Source organism: Harpia harpyja, chromosome 13 (genome assembly GCF_026419915.1).
Source record: "Harpia harpyja isolate bHarHar1 chromosome 13, bHarHar1 primary haplotype, whole genome shotgun sequence".
Lineage (NCBI taxonomy): Eukaryota > Metazoa > Chordata > Aves > Accipitriformes > Accipitridae > Harpia > Harpia harpyja.
Window position 1 is genome coordinate 24,275,615 of NC_068952.1, and position 19,113 is coordinate 24,294,727.

Sequence of the window (19,113 nt, forward strand, 5' to 3'; positions counted from 1 at the left end):
GGTACATAGCCCTGTTTACAAATAGATACGAAGATCTGGTGAAGACCACACAAAAAACAGTGTCAATGTTAGGATTAACTCTTAGATAATTCCCGACTACCAGACTCACTCAACTTTCTACTACGTATTTTCTCCGAGTGACACCTGAACAAAAAAGTCGTGCCTGGGAAACAGCTATACATTGCAATGGCTTTAGTTTTATGCAAGAAATTCACATCTAGGTATGTAACTTAGGTGCTTTGAATTGCCCCTGGAAAATGAAGAGCTATGAACAACACCCAACTTAGATGGTTACTGTAGAATTGAACATGTCAGCTGGGAGTTAATTTTCTGCTTACATTCCTGCTAAGAAGCAGGCCCACTTATGATAACTGGAAATCATGCAATGCATGGAAGCCTTCACAACAAAGGTGATAATAGACCATCAACTTTCAGGACTCCTCCAGCCACACACACGTTTCTGCAGATAACTCAGGCAGAGACACAAACTGAGCTACCTATATTCACTTTCCTGGCTCCAAAGGCCATGCCAAGTACCAGCTCAAATCAAGAACATATTAAAGGGCAAAGCAGTTCATTTATAGTAGGTTAATTCAGTCCTCACCAAAAGCCTAGGGAATGTACTCACGTGTCTTGAACAAAGGCACGAATTTTGGCTAGTGCCTTTATCTGAACTTTGCAGTGGCTGAAAGAGAGGATAAGTTTCAGTCAGGAAGCAAGTTAATCATCACCAAGATTGTTCTACTGTTCAAAATAAGGAAGAGTGCTGGGACAACAGGAGGAAGCCAGTCTGATCCTCAGAGCAGTGATGGATCATTGCCAACATGACTCAAAGTGACAGGAAGACCATTGGAAAGAACCAGGCAGCAGCCTCTTTTCTTTTCTACACAGTACTCAGAGGCCAAACAGTCACTAACAGTATACAGCCCTTCTCTCTGTACAGGGTCCCTCTGCTCTGCTAAGCCTCTCAGGGAGCAAAAGCAGAGCAGTGTAGCAGCATCAACAAGTACCTCCATGAGTGCAAGAAGCTACAACTGAAAGCTATGTTGGTTAACCTGCCTACAGCCAGCAGCCCTCATTGCCCATGGGCACTCACTTTTCATTGGACTGGACAATGTAATCATAGAAATCCTGGTCGCCTTTGATCACATTTAATGGGACAACAAGATTCACATCCACATCAGAGTTGCGCAGCTGGTTGAGTCTGATGTTCACCATGAAGAGATAGTCCCGCACGTCATCAATCCCTAGCTTTAATCCTTTGCATACCACATACCTGCAGAGCGAGGCAGAGAGATCATGTGGGTTCAGTTCTTCCACACAGCCAACTTTCCTGCCACACTCCCATTATCAGGACAGTTTCCCAAATCCCAGGAATTCTTTCCTCCTGGGTATCCCTAAGGAAGGTGCAATCTCACCTATCACAAAGTCATTATACATTTTCTATGCTCTGGAAAGACTGAGAAACTCAACCCTGATAAACCCTACAGATCTCCCTCAAGTAGTAAATCAATTCTGCTAAACTTGACAGGTACAATGATAACATACATAACATGCTCTAGCTTCACTGGAACTGTAGTTGTTTCATGCAAAACAGAACTTGTTACATATTTGGTTCCACTGCTTTCTCCCCAAAAGGGTAATTTGGCAAATATCATCTTTACCTTGTCAAACATCATAATTTGCTAAGCATCTAAAATGTTTTCTCCTCCAAGACAGTTACCAATTGAGGCAGGTCTCAGAGCTTCCACTAGACTTACCCAAACCCATCTCTCACTGTATTTAGAGGACAGGGTTTCTTTAATAGTCCCTCACGCTCAAGAATCTCACCTCTCCGAGTTAGCAGGGCGGCTTGTCACTGGTTTAAAGATGCACACTCGCTCAAAGCAGCAATACAGCAGATAAACAAGTCCCACACTGAATGGAGTAAACAGGTCAAAGGTTTTGCAAACAAAATGTCCTCCTGGAAAAAAAAGAGAGGAAGCACACTGATACCAGCAGATTATAAGGAAACAAGGAGATAACAGGCACCTCAATAACCTTCTCTTCTGTAGAACTGGTAAGAATGTTTTTGTGCAATTAAACAGCATCTAAAACACAGTCATGAAGTGGGCCAATGGGGCTCCATGAACCACCTTCCCCATATCTCTGCAGCAAAAAGAAAAGCATTTCCCTGACCAGGATCAAATCGGTATGCATGCCTTCTCACGAGCAAACCTTCTATCCACACCTCATCTTCCCCTTCCAGGTCCAAACTGTGCCCTATGGCATGGCAGCACGCTATGCAAAAGCCTCAATGGAAGAGGAGCTCTGATAAGTGCAACAAGAAACCTCAGGCTGGAGGAGAAAACTAACAGATGTTACCTAAACAGAATAACTTGCCACCTAGAATGAAAAGAGTCTATGTTGCCCCTTGCCTTCAAACAAGATTCCCAATTTCCCCAAGCAAAAAGCTGTCAGTCTTACAGAGCTATTGTCTACCCAGACAGGAAAGACTTAAAGAAGGTTGCTCCTTTTACCATATCACAACTGAGACTACTGCTAAGTAGATCATTGCCTCAGGTACTTCTAAACACAGGGCACAAGATAAATTATTGCCAAATGCTAACTAAACTCAGGAGAAGAGCGGAGCCATCAAAACCAGATAGAGCTGTAATGTCCTTCATTTGGCAACAATGAGGTACAGCTAAGACAATGCGAGATATCATCTTGTTCTATCACAGAGATGGCAGATTTAAAGGGGAAAAGCCACAAGTTAGAAGGAAGGATGAACTGGATAAATAGCACTCTGTTCCAATCAGCCTGCTAGAATAGTCAGGAAGCAGTTGGTCCAGCTAGTGCCATAAAAATCAGATATGCTCTCCAGTTATCACACTAGTGACCTTAGCCCAAGACAGCTACATAACACAACACATTGTAAAAGCTTTAAACTAATGCATTTTACCTCATGCTTTTAATTAAAAGCAAGAGACACAGATAATCTTTTTTTTCCTGCACCAGTTCTCTTAGCTTTGTGACAACCATCTCAGAATATATGCATACACACTCAATTCTGTGCAACTTAGCCTCGCTGCAGAGCAGACTTCGTGGCATGTTAATAAAAGTTGTAGAGCATCCTTCCGCAATGCCACCCACACCTTAGAGAAGGAGGAAGAAGATTAATGGATAAAACATACCTGTCCGGACAATGGACAGTGCTGTAAGGAACTGGCAAAGCAGGAGCTGTTTGCTTAGGATTTCTTGCAGATTCTCCTGACCCTCCACTGAGAAACCCTGCAAAGCACATAACATATGATTAGTATCTCCACAAATCTGTTGGTCAAGCAAAGGATTTTGTATAGCTAAATCATGTAATCATGATAATTTGTTTCTTTAAGATAAAAAACACTGCCACCAGGAATTTTAATGGCAAGCCTTGAAGAATTTCACATTGTAACTATGGACACATGTCAAACATCCTACTATATGCAGACTGAAGTATCAGTTTTGGTCATTAGTGCAGGAAGAAAAAGAAATGGACCAACCCCATCAGCCATTAAGAAATGCACTCCCTTGTGATCAGTATTGTCCAAAACAAAATTCCGGAAAGCAGTAATGTTCTCTGGGCGAGTGATGTCTCCATCTCCATCAATCCCTCCCTCTCCTAAGGGGAAAAGAGGAGATAATTACTAACATGTTTGCAAGTACAGACAAAAGATCAGTATGTGCAGGTGATCTATTGTATTCAATCAACATTTAGTCAAAAATTACACAGACCTTGACAGGCAAATAAGCATTAATAACACTCCCTTGTTCACTACCCAAGATGCTTGTGAATTTAGCAAAATTATTCAGATTGTGTGGTCAGGGCTAAACAAAGCCATATAATAACCATGCTCAAATGATGAGTTGTACATTAGCTTCAGCAAAAGACAAATCATTCACTGCCCTCCCCCGAGATGAGAACTGACTACATAACAACATAATATTCTCATCCAAGTAGGAATGACACATAGCTGAACCTATTAAAAATGTGAGGTTCAATCTCACTGCACAGCTCACCTGTTAATAACATGTTTTTACAGACAAGGCAAAATTATTTACATTGTGCATTGGCAACCTTCTACTAAGAATTCAAATCATTCCAAAGAAACACAATACTCTATTTCCAAACACAATGTAATTTGGAATTTAAAAAAGAAACCCCCCAAAACCCCTGCAAACAAGTTTAAAAGGAGAGTAGGGAAAGGGAAATAGTGTTTGTGCATGAATGTTCATACAGTTTTCCCATATGGCTCTTTTTAAAGAGAGGTACATCATCCCCCAGGTTGGTGTTTTAGAAAGCTAATCTAAGGTCTATTCTAGAGCTCACCAATTCTGGCTTTGAAGAAGCCTGAACTTCTATTTGGCATTAGTCCCTATAAATCTTCTACAACTACAGCTCTATTAACTGAACTGGAGGACTAGAAAGCAGCAGAGATCAGGATGCATGATAGCACTTTGATAACTAAATTCCTCATCAATCATCCTGTCAGTAAGTGAAGTGACACTAGAATTGGTTACCATTTTTCACAACAGAAGTATCACAGCAATCTACTTCCTTCCCATCACTAGAGGAGAGTTTGTACACATCTCACTAGACTTTATAGTGTAACAAACAGAAAGGGATCAAGAAAATGCATCAAAGTCATTGGGCTATTCATTTCTCCAGGTATCTCCTTCTCTCCGTAAGAAAACCAGTTTGCAGTGAGTTATAAAGATCCAAATGCTGCAACTGTTAGAACAATGTGTTTATCTGCCTTGCTGCCCTTGCCGTGAACCTTCTCTTTAACAGATCTCATCCTGAAGTGCTAACCATTCTCTAAGAGTTCATGGTCAGCTGTCAAAAGTGGCAGTCAACAAGAGTCAGAGTGGTGGAGGAAGAGGAGAAAAAAAAAAAAAAAAAGGCACAACAACAACAGAAAAGCAAACCCTCTTCTCTACAAGATGGTCACACTCGAGTTTCCTTTATACAGTCTGAAATAAGAAGCAGGAATACTAGCAATCCTTGTATTTCCCTTCCTATTCCTAGAGACTATGCAGATAGAGGGCTCAAACATATCAGCAAGCTTAACAAGTTACCATCCATGAGGTGAGATGCAGCAATTGTCTGTGTACTCCTACTTAGTCTGTCTCAAAGCAAGGTAAAACATGTTAGCTTAAACCTCTTTGGATTAAGAAGCTCATTTAGTCACAGTGATTCAGATACAGCCTCTAGCCCAAATCTGTTTTATTCATCTTTACTAAGAGACCACAATCAGTTATCAAAGCAGAGCTAGGGAGGTCTGATATAGAAGCATACTGCCAGTCAGGCAAGTAAGGTTTCTATCTCTGGCTCTGCTAATAGATCTTTGGGCAAGTCAGGGGGCTGGAACACCTCTCCCGTGAGGACAGGATGAGCGAGCTGAGGTTGTTCAGCCTGGAGAAGAGAAGGCTCTGGGGAGACGTTATAGCAGCCTTCCAGTACTTAAAGGGGGCCTACAGGAAAGATGGGGAGGGACTCTCTTAACAGGGAGTGTAGTGATAGGACAAGGGGTCATGGCTTTAAACTGAAAGAGGGTAGATTTAGATTAGATATTAGGAAGCAATTCTTCACTATGAGGATGGTGAGACACTGGAACAGGTTGCCCAGAGAAGTTGTGGATGCCCCATCCCTGTAAGTGTTCAAGGCCAGGTTGGATGGGGCTTTGAGCAACCTGGTCTAGAGGAAGGTGTCCCTGCCCAGGGCAGGGGGGTTGAAGTAGATGATGTTTAGGGTCCCTTCCAACCCAAACCATTCTGTGATTCTGTGATAAGTCATCTCACTCACTGTGTTTCAGGCTGACATCAGTGAAGTGTGAAAAATATTGTCAAGCAATCTTAAAGCACTCCACAATTTTCAGATAAGTAAAGCACTCAAGTATCAACTATTACAATCGGGGACACATTCCCAGGGCAGACTGGAAATAAGTGCAGAAATGTGACCTGATATGCAAGCTCACCAATCTCAACCCCTTTCTCAGATGACAGCCCCCTTCTACCTTGCAAAATGGTTCCCTCTAAACAGGTTTCTCTTAGATCCCCATGCTGGTATCAATACCAGCCCCACTCCTGATACAGAGGCTGAAGCATAAGCAAAAACAACAGGTAACACTCAAGCATGCACTACATACCATAATAAGGCTCAAAGAGCTCACTGGAAGCAGAATAAAAGTCCTCTAATTTAAAATCATTTGGTCCTTTCAAGGTCATGCCAAAGCCTTTCGCATGCCACTTCCGCCTCCACAAGACGTACTCAGAGAAGCCTCCAGGACCAGCACACACATCAGCAAAGTAGAGCAGCTCTGCATCTCGCTCCTTTATCAAAGGCCTCTGGAAAAGGAAACTGAGGAAATTCTACTGATCCAGTAACAGCTCCCATCAGTCAAACCAGACACACCAAGAACTGCACTACTCAAGCACCTGTTTTCCCAGCTAGTATCCTAAGGATTCTCCTGTCTCCCCACCTTCTCCATTCTCTGAGAAAGCACTGCTTTTTGAAAGTTAAATAGAGGCCCTCACCCCATGGAAGTCCTTAGGGTTTGTAAACATGTAGTCAAAGACATGGTCCATATTTGCCATCTTCATTGCAGCCCTGTGAACACATAAATAGGGACCTATTAAGTTTCAACCTTGGCTCCTAAGGCTGAAAGTGGACTAAATGGCAAAGGGGCTACACTACCAGAAGTTCTACAAACCTGTTCAGGAAGAAAACTCCACGGATCATCTCATAGGGGTTAGACCTTGTTCGGGCTCGACGCATTTCTTCTCCATCCAGCTCATCAAATACACTCTGCACAAACAGAAACAAAATTGAGCTGGACCTGGCACAGGCTTGAGGGATAGGTAGGCATGAGCATTTCCTATCCTCATGCTTCTCTCCTTAGACAGCAAACTCCATGCAGGGTTTGGTTCACCAATACAGAATGTTTTTCTGTCACATAATGAAATTCACTCTTCCTCTAAGTGTGCTGGTTTTGGCTGGGACAGAGTTAATCTTCTTCATAGTAGCTAGTATGGAGCTATGTTTTGGATTCGTGCTGAAAACAGTGTTGATAATGCAGAGATGTTTTAGTTACTGCTGAGCAGTGCTTACACAGAATCAAGGCCTTTTCTGCTTCTCACATTCCCCCACCAGCGAGTAGGCTGGGGGTGCACAAGAAGTTGGGAGGCGACACAGCTGGGACAGCTGACCCCAACTGACCAAAGGGATACTCCAGACCATATGATGTCATGCTCAGTATATAAAGCTGAGGGAAGGAAGAAGGGGGGGGATGTTCGGAGTTATTGCATTTTGTCTTCCCAAGTAACCGCTATGTGTGATGCAGCCCTGCTTTCCCAGAGATGGCTGAACACCTGCCTGCTGATGGGAAATAGTGAATGAACTCCTTGTTTTGCTTTGCTTGTGTGTGCGGCTTTTGTTTTACCTATTAAACTGTCTTTATCTCAACCCACAAGTTTTCTTACTTTTACCCTTCTGATTTCTCTTCCCCATCCCACTGTGGGGGAAGTGAGTGAGTGGCTGCATGCTGCTTAATTGCTTGTTGGGGTTAAACCATGACACTAAGCCACCCCAGTTCTTAAGCAAATTTAGTGACACTGAAGAATTCTGTACTTCTAGCTCCAGAGCCTGATAATGTGGTTAGCCACCTCAAAAGCAGTCCCAGCCTAAGGTATTTCTCTCACACATACACACACACCCTCACACTCTACTGCAATTTACAAGGGCATGATAAAATCTAGGAGGGAAGATGGAACACATAAGAAGAAAGGGATCTTATTTCCTTAGCTTATTCAAGTCTTCAGCCTCTCAATTGGACTAAGAAAGGGAGACTGTTTTCATGCATCTCTTTGAAGCCTGAAGTGCAAAACAGGTTGCTGAACAGACAGTAACAACCAGGATGCTAGGTCATACCAGTGGCACGGAGGTGAAACAGGATGTTCTGAGCTCTTGGCAATCACCTAAGTAAACTACTTAATCCTCTTCAATTATTTATTTCACTTGCTTCCCCAAAACTTCAGTTCCTCTCTAAAGAAGGAGACTCACCTTGCACTGCAGGACATTACGTAAAAGCTCTTCACTACAGAACTCTGTTTCATCTTCAATCACCATCTTTCTCTGGAACAGGACGAGAACACAAATAACAATTAGCAAACATGGTATCAGTCATTGCAGAATGCAACCTATACCAGTAATGGATGAAACCACCTACTAAGCTGTATTAGCAAAAACATAGCCAGCAGGCTGAGGAATTATTCTCCCGTCAGGCATCTTGAGACCACATGTGGAATACTGCATCCAGTTTAGCACTCCCCAGTACAAGACAGACATACTGGAGCAAGCCCAGCAAAAGGGCTACCAAGATGATGAGGGTGCAGAAGCACCTAGTATACGAGGAGAGACTGAGAGAACAGTTTGTTCAGAATGGAGAAATGGAGATCCTATTGCTGTCTACAAGTACCCTAATGGCAGGATATAGAGAAGATTGATCTAGACTGCTCGAGATGAACAGCAATAGGACCAGAAACAATGGACACAAGCTGCAACACAAAAAATGCCAATTAGCCATACAGAAATTTTCTTTTGTCAACTGCGTTATCAAACACCGAAACAGATGCCCAAACAGGTTGTGAAATTTCCATCCCTGGAGATACTCAAACTCAACCAAACAAGGCCTTGAGCAACCTTATCTAGTTGGACCTCCTTTAAGCAGCAAGTTGCACTAGCAATCTCCAGAGGTTCCCTCCAGCCTAGGTTATTCTACAACTCTTTGACAAGGCAATTGTTTCAGGCTGAGTTCCTGAAACGCAGTTGCTGCATCATCTTAGGCTAGTAAGTACCAAGATGTAAAAAACTACCTTCCCCACAGTCATCCACTCCTTCAGCTCCTGGGCATCAGGGATTTCTGTGGTACACTCAAGGCACCAGTCCACCTCCTCGTAGGCACTGGGCTGCAAACACAAGACATGGAAAGAGCCAAAGACGTTTTTGCTAGCAAAATATACCAATTTTTGTAATTGCTCCCCCAAATTTGCCTCCCAATCCTAGCATAAGGGGTTATGCCATGACTTTAGAGCCAACCACAGAGTCATTTTTTCCTCGTCTAAAATGTCTTATTTGTTTGGATTTAAAATTTAAAAAACAAAACCAAAAAAAAAAAAAACCCCCCACAAACCTCCACCACAAAAAAACCCACAGCATTTTCCTCATTAGAGTCTGATAAATAATCAAGACAAAGCAAAAACCTAGTACTCTTAAAGTACATTTTAGAGACACAGCAAAAGAGACAGTTGCCAAAAAAACCCACACTTCCTGGTGGTGCTTTACACATTCTTTCTCCTAGTTCTTTGTGAAAGGCTCCCTCATTCCACAACTTAATTCAGGCTTCAAACAATTTTTATAATCTTGGGAAGGAATTGTTTTAGCAGTTAAGATCAAAGTGATGCTACTCCTCCACAAAGAGAGGCTGCTAAGATCTACTAACCTTCTTATATTTATTATAGTAGTATCATCCACAAGGGTTAATCATACATAACACTTAACTGCTGTGAGCTGTAAAAATACACTGGAGAATGAGACCTAAACCAATGAGCCTACAGAACAGGTCTCAAATTCCTGACTCTCAAGGAATAACCTCTGATATTATTTTCAACTGCTGAAAACAATACAAGGAATGGAGAGCGAAGTACTATACATGCACCATGCATGACTTGACAACCATTGCTGCCCTTGACTAACAATGGCTGGGACCTTCTGGCTTACTCTCCAGCTGCCAGATCCCTAGGATTCAGTGTTGTGGTTTGTGTTTTTTCTTTTTAAATACAAACATACAGCAGCTATTTCACATCAAATAACTAGGCTTTACTTTCCTGACAACTATTTCTATTTCCCAATGTTCTTCCCTGTTGAAGAGCTTGACAAGACACAAGAATAGAACATCTGAGCATTTTATGTGGGACTATTAAATACACCCAGAAAAGACTTAAAAAAAAAAAAAATCACCTATACAGGCATGAAAAATTATAAACAAAATAAAAATGGTAAACCCAAAAGAGCATGATAACAATTTTCAATCACATTCACTACAGCAAACTCAGAAACAAATCCTACGGACCACAGCAACAATCCATCTAAAACCAGTTTTGTGCCAGAACATTAATACATGTGACAGAAAACAAGTTTTACTGTGCTGTTTTGGGACAAAATAAGGCCTGGGTCTATGCAGCAGAGCCACTTAATGGTAGCCAATTGTATCAGACAACACTAAAGATCATTCCCAGAGAGCAAATCCTTAATACAGCAATAGAAGAGGGATTCAAAACAGTAAGTACTTACCTCTGGCTCGTCCTGCCAATCAATATTGAGCTCCCCATCAAATCCTTTGAGGGTCAGCCCAAAGCCTCTCCTTCCCTTCTGATTGGAGGCCTCAACAATATCCTTCCTGCCTTGGCCATATTTTCCCAGACCTTCTCCTTCCCTGAAGCCCATCTTGGCCTATAAAGAAAGCAAAGGGAGCACACTGAGGCAAGTGGACTTGAGTTTCTGTACTACTACTGGGGCCAAAGACTAGCAGGGAAAATGGCACATCACCCTGAAGTGACTTGAAGACATTGAGCATTTTTAATCTCAGTTGTAGCTTTCAGGACTTAATACTGAGTTCACTTCACCAAGGCAGGACACAAAAAAAACTAGATCTGAAGAACGATGTTTGAGACAACAGCAAATTACAAAAGGTTCAGTAACGCGGGAACAGCCTGCTCAGAGGAAGAAGTAGTGAGGAGCCTGGAGCCATTCATCACAGTGTTCAGTAAGCATGGAAGGTTCATAAAACAAGAGATGCTGGCACAGGAAAAAATTCACGTTGTGATGATATTCTTTGTTGTGAACATGCACTCACATACATTTCAAGCATCAGTTAAAACTTCACCTAAAACTCAGAGGAGGAATGCAAGACACACTGCTCCTGAAACGCATTCCCATCTCTCAGGTTAAAAGAAGTATGTTCATTAACTGCTAGCTTTTCAGGCTTCTCCCTTCATAAATTTTAGCAACAAAAGAACAACAACAAAAAGCATGAATGCAGTCAATTTCACTCCCTCCAGTATGCATCTACAAGACAATAAGTAAATAAAAGACTTAAGGATTAAGTTACACTTTGAATTAATGTTATCCATATACTCCTTCCTCTGAGAAGTAATAAAAACACTGTTCATTACCAATCCGTACTAGAAACAACAGAAGAACATCTGACAGGTTTTACACAAAGGTACATGGTGTTTTCCCACTGCCTTTGCTACCTGGCTCTGAATCAGATCTTGGAATACATACACCAAATGTGACAGCCACCAAGCCTGTTATATACTAGTTTTCTGAGGACAGAATTTTGCACATCTAGTAATCAAGGACTATTTCCCTTCTACTTACCTAATGCTACCAAATCATTCAACTAGACCTGACATCACATCAACCTTTATATTCAAATTTATGAGGCCTTACAAACAAAAGCCTCCTAAATTCAGTAGTAAAAGCTCCTGTATTGTGGTGATTGAAAGCACACATCCTAATTGGCTCAGGAGAGAACTCTCCAAGTGAAAGATAGTCTTGTGCTATGATAAGCAAACTGCAGTCCAGTGCCAAAAATGCACATGGACAGATCCTGAATGATCAGCAACAGGATTCATCTACAGAGAGGCACAATCAGCAACTCTCAGCCTCTGGATCCCATTGAGTTTTGAACTCAGCAAGAGCTGAAAGTTCTTTTTTCATGTAGAAGGTCAGCAGCATTCCACCTCCTTGAGAGGCAGTATCTCCCTGTTTCCACTGCTAGTAGCAGCTAGGACTTCCCAGCTTCTAGCAGAAGACTGAACTTCTAACTTGGCAAAGGCAGGTACAAGCTGGCCTACCACCATGGAAAGATTGCTGACCCCTGCTCCTGTGAGTACAGCACCAGCACAGAACAAAAGGAGACCCAAATTCAGTTCCCCCTTGAGTCCCAAACTTCCTGTCACATTTCAAGTAATACACAACTATACATCTCATCTTCTCTGCTGCCCTTGGAAATAAAATTTTGTTTCTTTGTTATCAAGAATGGAAATTCTTTCAGGATTATGAGATACTCACAATACCACAGTGACGACATCTGCATCAGGGAATAAGTGTAACAGCATGCACTGAAAGATACTCCTCTACAGCCTACTCTTGCCTTTAAACTCAGGAACAAGTTGCTGAATTTGGGACTACCATGAGACACAGACAGTCAACCATTTTCTTGGAACTTCCTAAAAGTACTTTCTTCCCCACACTAACACTGTGCAATTAAGGGGTTGGCGATCACCTTCAAAGTTTAGTTGTCACAATCACTATCATTCACAACTCCCTGACTTTCCAAGAAATTTCTGGCCTTACATAAAGCAGAGCAGCACTACTTGAAAGAAAAAGAAATACTTTAATAATTAAAGTAATAATTCTACAAGGATATGCCAGCCAGCCTCCAAGACCAAAGAAATTAATGTTGATGACAGAATTTGTTAAGGCCTTTCTTACAAGGCATTTGTTAACTCAAAGCATTGCAAAATAACACACAGTAGGACTCTCTTTTCAAGCTCAGCAAGCTGCCTGACCCAGAGATCCTTCCCTTCACAATCACCTCCCTGCTCCTAGACATTGAACATGAATCAACTTTCTTTTTTAACAGACCCCCTTCAACCAAGCTCTCTCTCAGCCTCACCCAATTGCTCAGTAGCTGGCTGAAAGAAGCAGAGAACCATGCTACTGGGAGGATCAGAATCAGAATCTCATAAAACAGACTGGTCTTTTCACTTTGCTCTCATCAGGTCTTAATAGTTTGGTCCAAAACTATTTTGGCCTACCATGAGCTTTTGGGAGACGCTGTTATACATTGAGTAGCGAGATGAAGTACCCTCCACAAGAGAGTCTTGTTTGAACTCATTGCTGAAGACCGGTCTTTTTTCATCGCTCTCACTGTCAGACCCACTGCTGCTACTAGAAGACTCTGAAAACAAACAAAAAAAAGAAGTGAGAAAAGTGAGTACGAAAATAAAAAGAAAACGGAAGAAAGACATCTCAGTAATCACATTAAGAACTATACAATGCGACTCATTAAATCCTCTCAACACACACATAGAAAGGACATTTCGGGACATTTCAGTATCTCAAATGTGCTACAGGAAGCATACAGGTGTAATATAAAATACGCTGTGGAACCATCACCTGGTTATCCTCCCCTTTGTCTCAGGGATGCACACAACCTCTCTGAGCCAATGGATTCCAAGCCCCCCAAAGGGCTGAGCAAACCCCATTACAGCAGCAAAGCAGGTCACAGCATGACCATGATAGTACACTGTGGTGTGCCTGACCTTTGCAATGATCCTGAGGAGCTGAGAAAGTCTGCAAAGATTCCCTCCCAAGAATAATGACAATTACTGACACCATGATAAAACATACTGTATTTTCCTCAGTTTCCTACCTAACTACAGGTGTAAACGCATCCCTAACTTAATGAAAAATCCACATCAAGTACACAGGCATCTACCAAGTGGCCAACACTGCAGAAAGAAGAGAGAGTTGAATCCCTTAGTCCCCATATTAAACTTCAGTTTGTCTCCACTACCCACCTCAGTAGCGAGGATCCACAAGTTCACTACAGCAAATGAGACAGTTTTTCACCTCTAGGGTTTACTGATGCATACAAACCCCAGTGAAAGATAACATCAGAAGACACCAACCTAGTTTACAAATACCCTGACAGAGACCTTTTCAATGTCTGCTCAATCCTTGTTGCTGAACTATCAGCTTTTAAGACTCAGGACTTGTGCCCCACATAACTACTACGCTAGAGTTTTACAGTATCAGCCTTTGATGCTTCCAGCTGAAAACAAGGAAGACTATGATTTAACTTGTGTTTGCAATATTATATATCCATCTTGATTTTCAAACGTGTGTCACACAAGCTACATTTCTCTTTCCTTCACAAAGTTCTTAGATATGAACAGGATCACAAAGGGTTTTGCTTTAGGGTCAGTTACTGCTTTCTGCCTCTCCAGTACACAGCTTCAATTAATTTTGCTGTCTGCTTTTGAGCTATGACTTATTTTCCAGAGGCTCATGATATGCCTCAAACACAATACCGACCACACAAATCTCAGGAAAGTCCCTTCGCAACTCTTCTTGCTTTTAACATTTGCTAGGCCATGCTCAGCTGAGATCAGATCTCAAATCACTTCTCTCCCTCAACCTTCTTTCTTTCCTCGGATACCACAATGGGTGTAACAGACTACTAAACAATTAACCCTATCCAAAATGTTGTCCTTAAACTGTACCAACTTGTTTCTTAAACATTAAGGCTCACAGCCTATTTTGACCCATATATGAACTCAATAATCAAAAGGGGAAAAAAACTTTTAAAAAATATTGGTTTGAACTTTTTAGCTCAGCCCTGAGTGCACACAGCATTCCCTACCCCAGCCCTGACACCCTGCACCACTAACCTCCTCACTCACCTCCAGCCTTGCCAGACAGGTACACACACCATAACCTGTCACTATAACTACTCCCAAACTGACCCACCCATGTCCCATTTTCACAAGATGAAGGCTTCTTTCTGTGTTCAGGCCCTTTCTCACTAACACTTTATGACCACGGGAAAGCCCAAGACTCAGAAATAGCAGGCAGGACTGTGAGGCAACCTGAAGTGCCATCCTGGGAGAGTTTAAAGCGCCCCACAACAGCGATACCTATTGTGTAGGGCACTTGCTTGCCTCATCTTTGGTATACCCCAACCTCCAGGTGAGAAAGCACACTCGGACTTGAGAAAAAGCAGGCAATTAATCTAGTTAACTCTGAAACAGTTTTCCTTTCTGAAATCAAACACCCGTAAGCTCCCACAACTCCCCCCTCCCTCCCCCAAAAGCACAGTGACCCAGCAAAAGAGATGGTGCTACGATGTCAGGAGTCCCAGTCAACCTGCCCTTTGTATTCATCTTAATTCCTCCTATCTGGAAAAGTGTGAAAAGATTACCAATTTTTTTTTATTTTTATTTTTTAAACAATGAGGGATTATGAAGTTTCTTTACAGCACAACACCCACAACTCCTCACGACTGAAAGTTTCCAAAACAGAAATAACTGCTGAGACTGAAAAGATTAATGCTGCTCATGTATTACAAGAATCTTTACAGCTTTGGACCATGCACTTGTCACCTACTTCAAGTTCTATTTTCTATGTCTGAATGCATAAAATTACCAGACCAAACTGTTTAGAGGAGATTTTTAAAAAAGCTTAAAAAAATTCACACAAATCCAAGGTGGCGAACAGTAATGTAGTTTTTCTCCTAAAGAGAGAGTATGCCCTTGAACTTCAGGCTATCAATTAGGATTTAGGAGACATGTGTTCAATTCCTAGTTACTATTTAGATTCCCCGCAGCAGCATATACCTTATCTCCAACCTCACCTTGAGTAGTATGATTACTAAATTGAGTTTCATCATCTGAAGTAGAACTGAGAGTTAATCCCAAGTCTTCTATCCTCTTCTTCTGCTTCTTTTGGGGGCTGCTAAATTCAGGTTCTGTTCTTCTCTTCATTTTTGCTGAAAGAAGATGATCACACTTGGTAAACATTAAGTAAATAACTTTCTCCTGCATGCTGAAGGGTAAGACGCAGCAGCATGGTGGTATAGATCATTTTATGGACTATTCAGTATTAACACTTCTCAACTTAAGTTTGCTTTGGGTAAAAGTATTGGCTTCTTTTGAACCTACCTCTTTTAATAGCTAGTCTAACTAAACAAACACGAAATCTATGCAGAAGCTTCCCTATTGCGGATGACGTGAATTTCAAACCATTTCTACAACCTACTTACCATTAAATGCTAGTAGATGAAAACAACCCAGACGTCAGCACTTAGGTAACTAAAATACACGACAGCTGGTTACTACTACTGAATCAAAGGTTCATTTTATCCAAACACACCAAAAAAAATGAGGAAATAAGATCAATCTCATGGAGAACATGTAAGGTGGAACCAATTTCTCACAAGAGACTCAGAACACCTCTGGCATCACCTCTGCAAATGTTAATTAATAAAAGAGCTTTCCTACATGACTTCTATAGCAGAACTTTATTAAATATGTGCGCGCAAGCTGGGGGGTGTTTGTTTTTCACCAGGAATCACTGGCAAGATATCAAGCGTCTGGATGTGGCTGATAGACTTTGCATAAACCCAGAGAAAGGACTAACATTTAAGACGGAGTTAATAGAAGCTAGCTGGGAAGGCCTGCAGAGAACAAGAACCAAAGAACAGGAAAGCAGGTGAAAATTAAAAGGCACAGAAGCGTAGATCACTAGCTAAACATCCCTGCTATTGATAAAAGGCAATAAAAACCTATTGGTGGTTATTATTCTACATAGGAATGCTGGGCTAGAAAAGATGCCCTAGGCCACCAATTCAAACCCTCTGTTATCAAACTGGTTTCCACAAACATATACAGGGCAGCTTAAGACCAATTCCTTTATTCATAGAATCACAGAATGGTTTGGGTTGGAAACATCATCTAGTTCCAACCCCCCTGCCATGGGCAGGGACACCTTCCACTAGACCAGGCTGCTCAAAGCCCCATCCAACCTGGCCTTGAACACTTCCAGGGACAGGGCATCCACAACTTCCCTAGGCAACCTGTTCCAGGGTCTCACCACCTTCACAGTGAAGAACAACTTTCTTACATCTAATCTAAGTCTACCCTCTTTCAGTTTAAAGCCACTACCCCTCGTCCTACCACTACATGCCCTTGTAAAAAAGTCCGTCTCCTACTTTCTTGTAGGTCCCCTTTAGGTACTGGCTATAAGGTCTCCCCGGAGCCTTGTCTTCTCCAGGCTGAACAACCTCAACTCTCTCAGCCTGTCTGCACAGGAGAGGTGCTCCAGCCCCCTGATCATCTTCGTGGCCCTCCTCTGGACTCGCTCCAACAGCTCTATGTGTTTCTTATGTCAGGGGCTCCAGAACTAACGCAGTACTCCAGGTGGGGTCTCACAAGAGCAGAGTAGAGGGGGAGAATCACCTCCCTTGACCTGCTGGTCACGCTTCCTTTGATGCGGCCCAGGATACAGTTGGCTTTCTGGGCTGCAAACGCACATCGCCGGGTCATGCTGAGCTTCTCGTCATCCCCACAACTCTGACTGCAAAATCATCCTACAACTTCACTGTACTACAGCTAATTCCCTAATTCCTTCACTGCACTATGGCACTATTCCCTTCCACCCAAAGTTTATTGACAGCCAACTCATATTTATCTGCTCTTCTGTCAATTCAGGATTTTTCTTTTTTTTTTTTCTCCTTTGCTTACTTCCCTCTGACAAACTGAGAGCAATTTTCTATTTCTTCTGAGATACTCTCTTACTAGGTTAATGCACGCTTAATCAGGTTAACACTGCTAGCTTCCTCTCAAGATCTCCACCCTCCTAACCCTACTAAGGTCCCCCCGCGCATCTGCTTTCCTGCTAGACTTCAAACTTCGCAAAACTAACTATGAGTTCAGGAACACCCCGTCCCTCAGGAGAGGGGCAGCTGTAAGGCAAAGCCCCTTCGGAGCACAACCCCAGGGGGATTCCACGATCCGCGCTCCACAAGCGCGCAGCACCCCTCCGACCGCCCGGCGAGCGCTTCGCGGGCACAGCCCTTGCTGGTGCCCCACGGCAGCCTGCGGGCCGCTCCTCAGCCAGCCTCTCGCTCACGCCGCAGCGGCCGCCCCGAGGGTCCGCCCGCCCGGGGGCCCCGCAGCCCCCCGCTCCCGGTACCAGAGACCACACGAGCCGGCGGGGGGCCGCGGGCGCGGCGGGCCGAGCCGCGGACCCGCCGCCCCAGGCGAAGGGCAGGCGGCAGGGAGCCCGCGCGAGCTGCCGGCAGCCGCGCCCCGCGCTGACCCGCGCGCGCGCCGGGACCAGCGCCCGCGGACAGCGCTCCGCCGGACCGGGCGGCACTCACGGAAGGGGAGGCGGCGGGGCGGCGGCAGGCAGATCGCTCGGACCGGCTTCGGCTCCGGCTCCCAAGGGCCCCGGCGGTGGGGTGGAAGGGATGCGGGCCCGCTCCCGCGCCGCCACCGGCGGTTTCGTTTCCCCGCTCGGAGGCGCCGCCGCCCCGCCCTCTCCCGCGGGTCCTCCCCTCCCCGCCGGCGCGCGACAGTGACGCACCGCCCGCGCCGGCACCGAGGGGCCCGTTCCCGCAGGCGCGCCGCGGGCAGCCTCAACCCGACCGCGGGCCCGGCGCCCCCTCCGCCAGGCCCCCTCGGGTCGCTAAGCAACGCCGGCGGCGCCGCGGCATGGCCGCCGCCTCTCGCCGCCGGGCCTGGGCCGCGGGCCACGGGCAGGGCCCGGCTCTCTGGGGAAGCAGGTAGCCGGCGGCCTCAGTCCTTCGCGGTGGAGGTGAGGTAGGGGTGAAAATATATTGAAATTCTACGGAAAACGTTATACATACGTAGTTTTTGTAACTATATTGTATATAAAAATGTATATAAAGTGTGTTAACGCACAAACAACTCGGCCCCTGCCTTAAAAGTGGCACTTTGAGAAAAATGGCGCTTTTTTGTGCTTCTGAAGGAGACCTACCTACTAAGGGCACCCCCGCGGCAGCGCCGGCCGCACGCCCCGGTCCCTCCTGCCGGCCGCCGGCCCGGCCCGGCCGTGCTGGCTGGAGGCAGCGCAGGTTTCCGAAGCAGCTGTCTGCCTACAGGACAGCCTATATAGCCTGCTCACTGCCAGGCACCTCATACCATTAATTACCTACAGCTCCGCTACTTCAGTGGGGCCAGAACAGGTTTTGTAAAGCCAGTGATGATAAAGCTTTTCACACAAGAAAAGCCTAATACATAGCTATAGATTATTTTGTCATGAGGGTTTCAAACGCTACTGGAGCTGTCTTGTGCTTTGCATTAAGCTTGAAAGCCAGGGGGCTGTACGCTCAGCACACAAGCACAAATGCTTAGTCTTAAAAACCAAAACAAACACTGCAGCACCAAGGGACAGGAGTATAGTATTTGGGAAGTGTAGTTTATGATTATCTATAGTTG

At 44.1% G+C, this 19,113-nt stretch overlaps 1 protein-coding gene across 10 annotated transcripts in view; it reads right to left on the bottom strand.

The window, feature by feature from the left end:
• CMTR1 (cap methyltransferase 1) overlaps positions 1-19,113 on the bottom strand; it is a 46,252-nt gene that overhangs the window by 11,776 nt on the left and 15,363 nt on the right. For 4 of the 10 annotated variants that reach the window (XM_052805768.1, XM_052805767.1, XM_052805766.1 and 1 more), the window contains 13 exons: positions 15,507-15,641; positions 12,907-13,049; positions 10,373-10,531; positions 8,896-8,988; positions 8,084-8,155; positions 6,735-6,829; positions 6,559-6,631; positions 6,171-6,369; positions 3,525-3,643; positions 3,177-3,273; positions 1,831-1,963; positions 1,097-1,276; positions 629-685 (listed from right to left, as the gene is read on the bottom strand). In XM_052805768.1, coding sequence (XP_052661728.1) covers positions 629-685; positions 1,097-1,276; positions 1,831-1,963; positions 3,177-3,273; positions 3,525-3,643; positions 6,171-6,369; positions 6,559-6,631; positions 6,735-6,829; positions 8,084-8,155; positions 8,896-8,988; positions 10,373-10,531; positions 12,907-13,049; positions 15,507-15,641 — 1,555 coding nt within the window. Of the gene's footprint in view, positions 1-628; positions 686-1,096; positions 1,277-1,830; positions 1,964-3,176; positions 3,274-3,524; positions 3,644-6,169; positions 6,383-6,558; positions 6,654-6,734; positions 6,830-8,083; positions 8,156-8,895; positions 8,989-10,372; positions 10,532-12,906; positions 13,050-15,506; positions 15,642-18,032; positions 18,205-19,113 lie in introns of those variants that run through there. The other 6 variants (XM_052805770.1, XR_008237913.1, XM_052805771.1 and 3 more) reach the window with 6 other exon arrangements.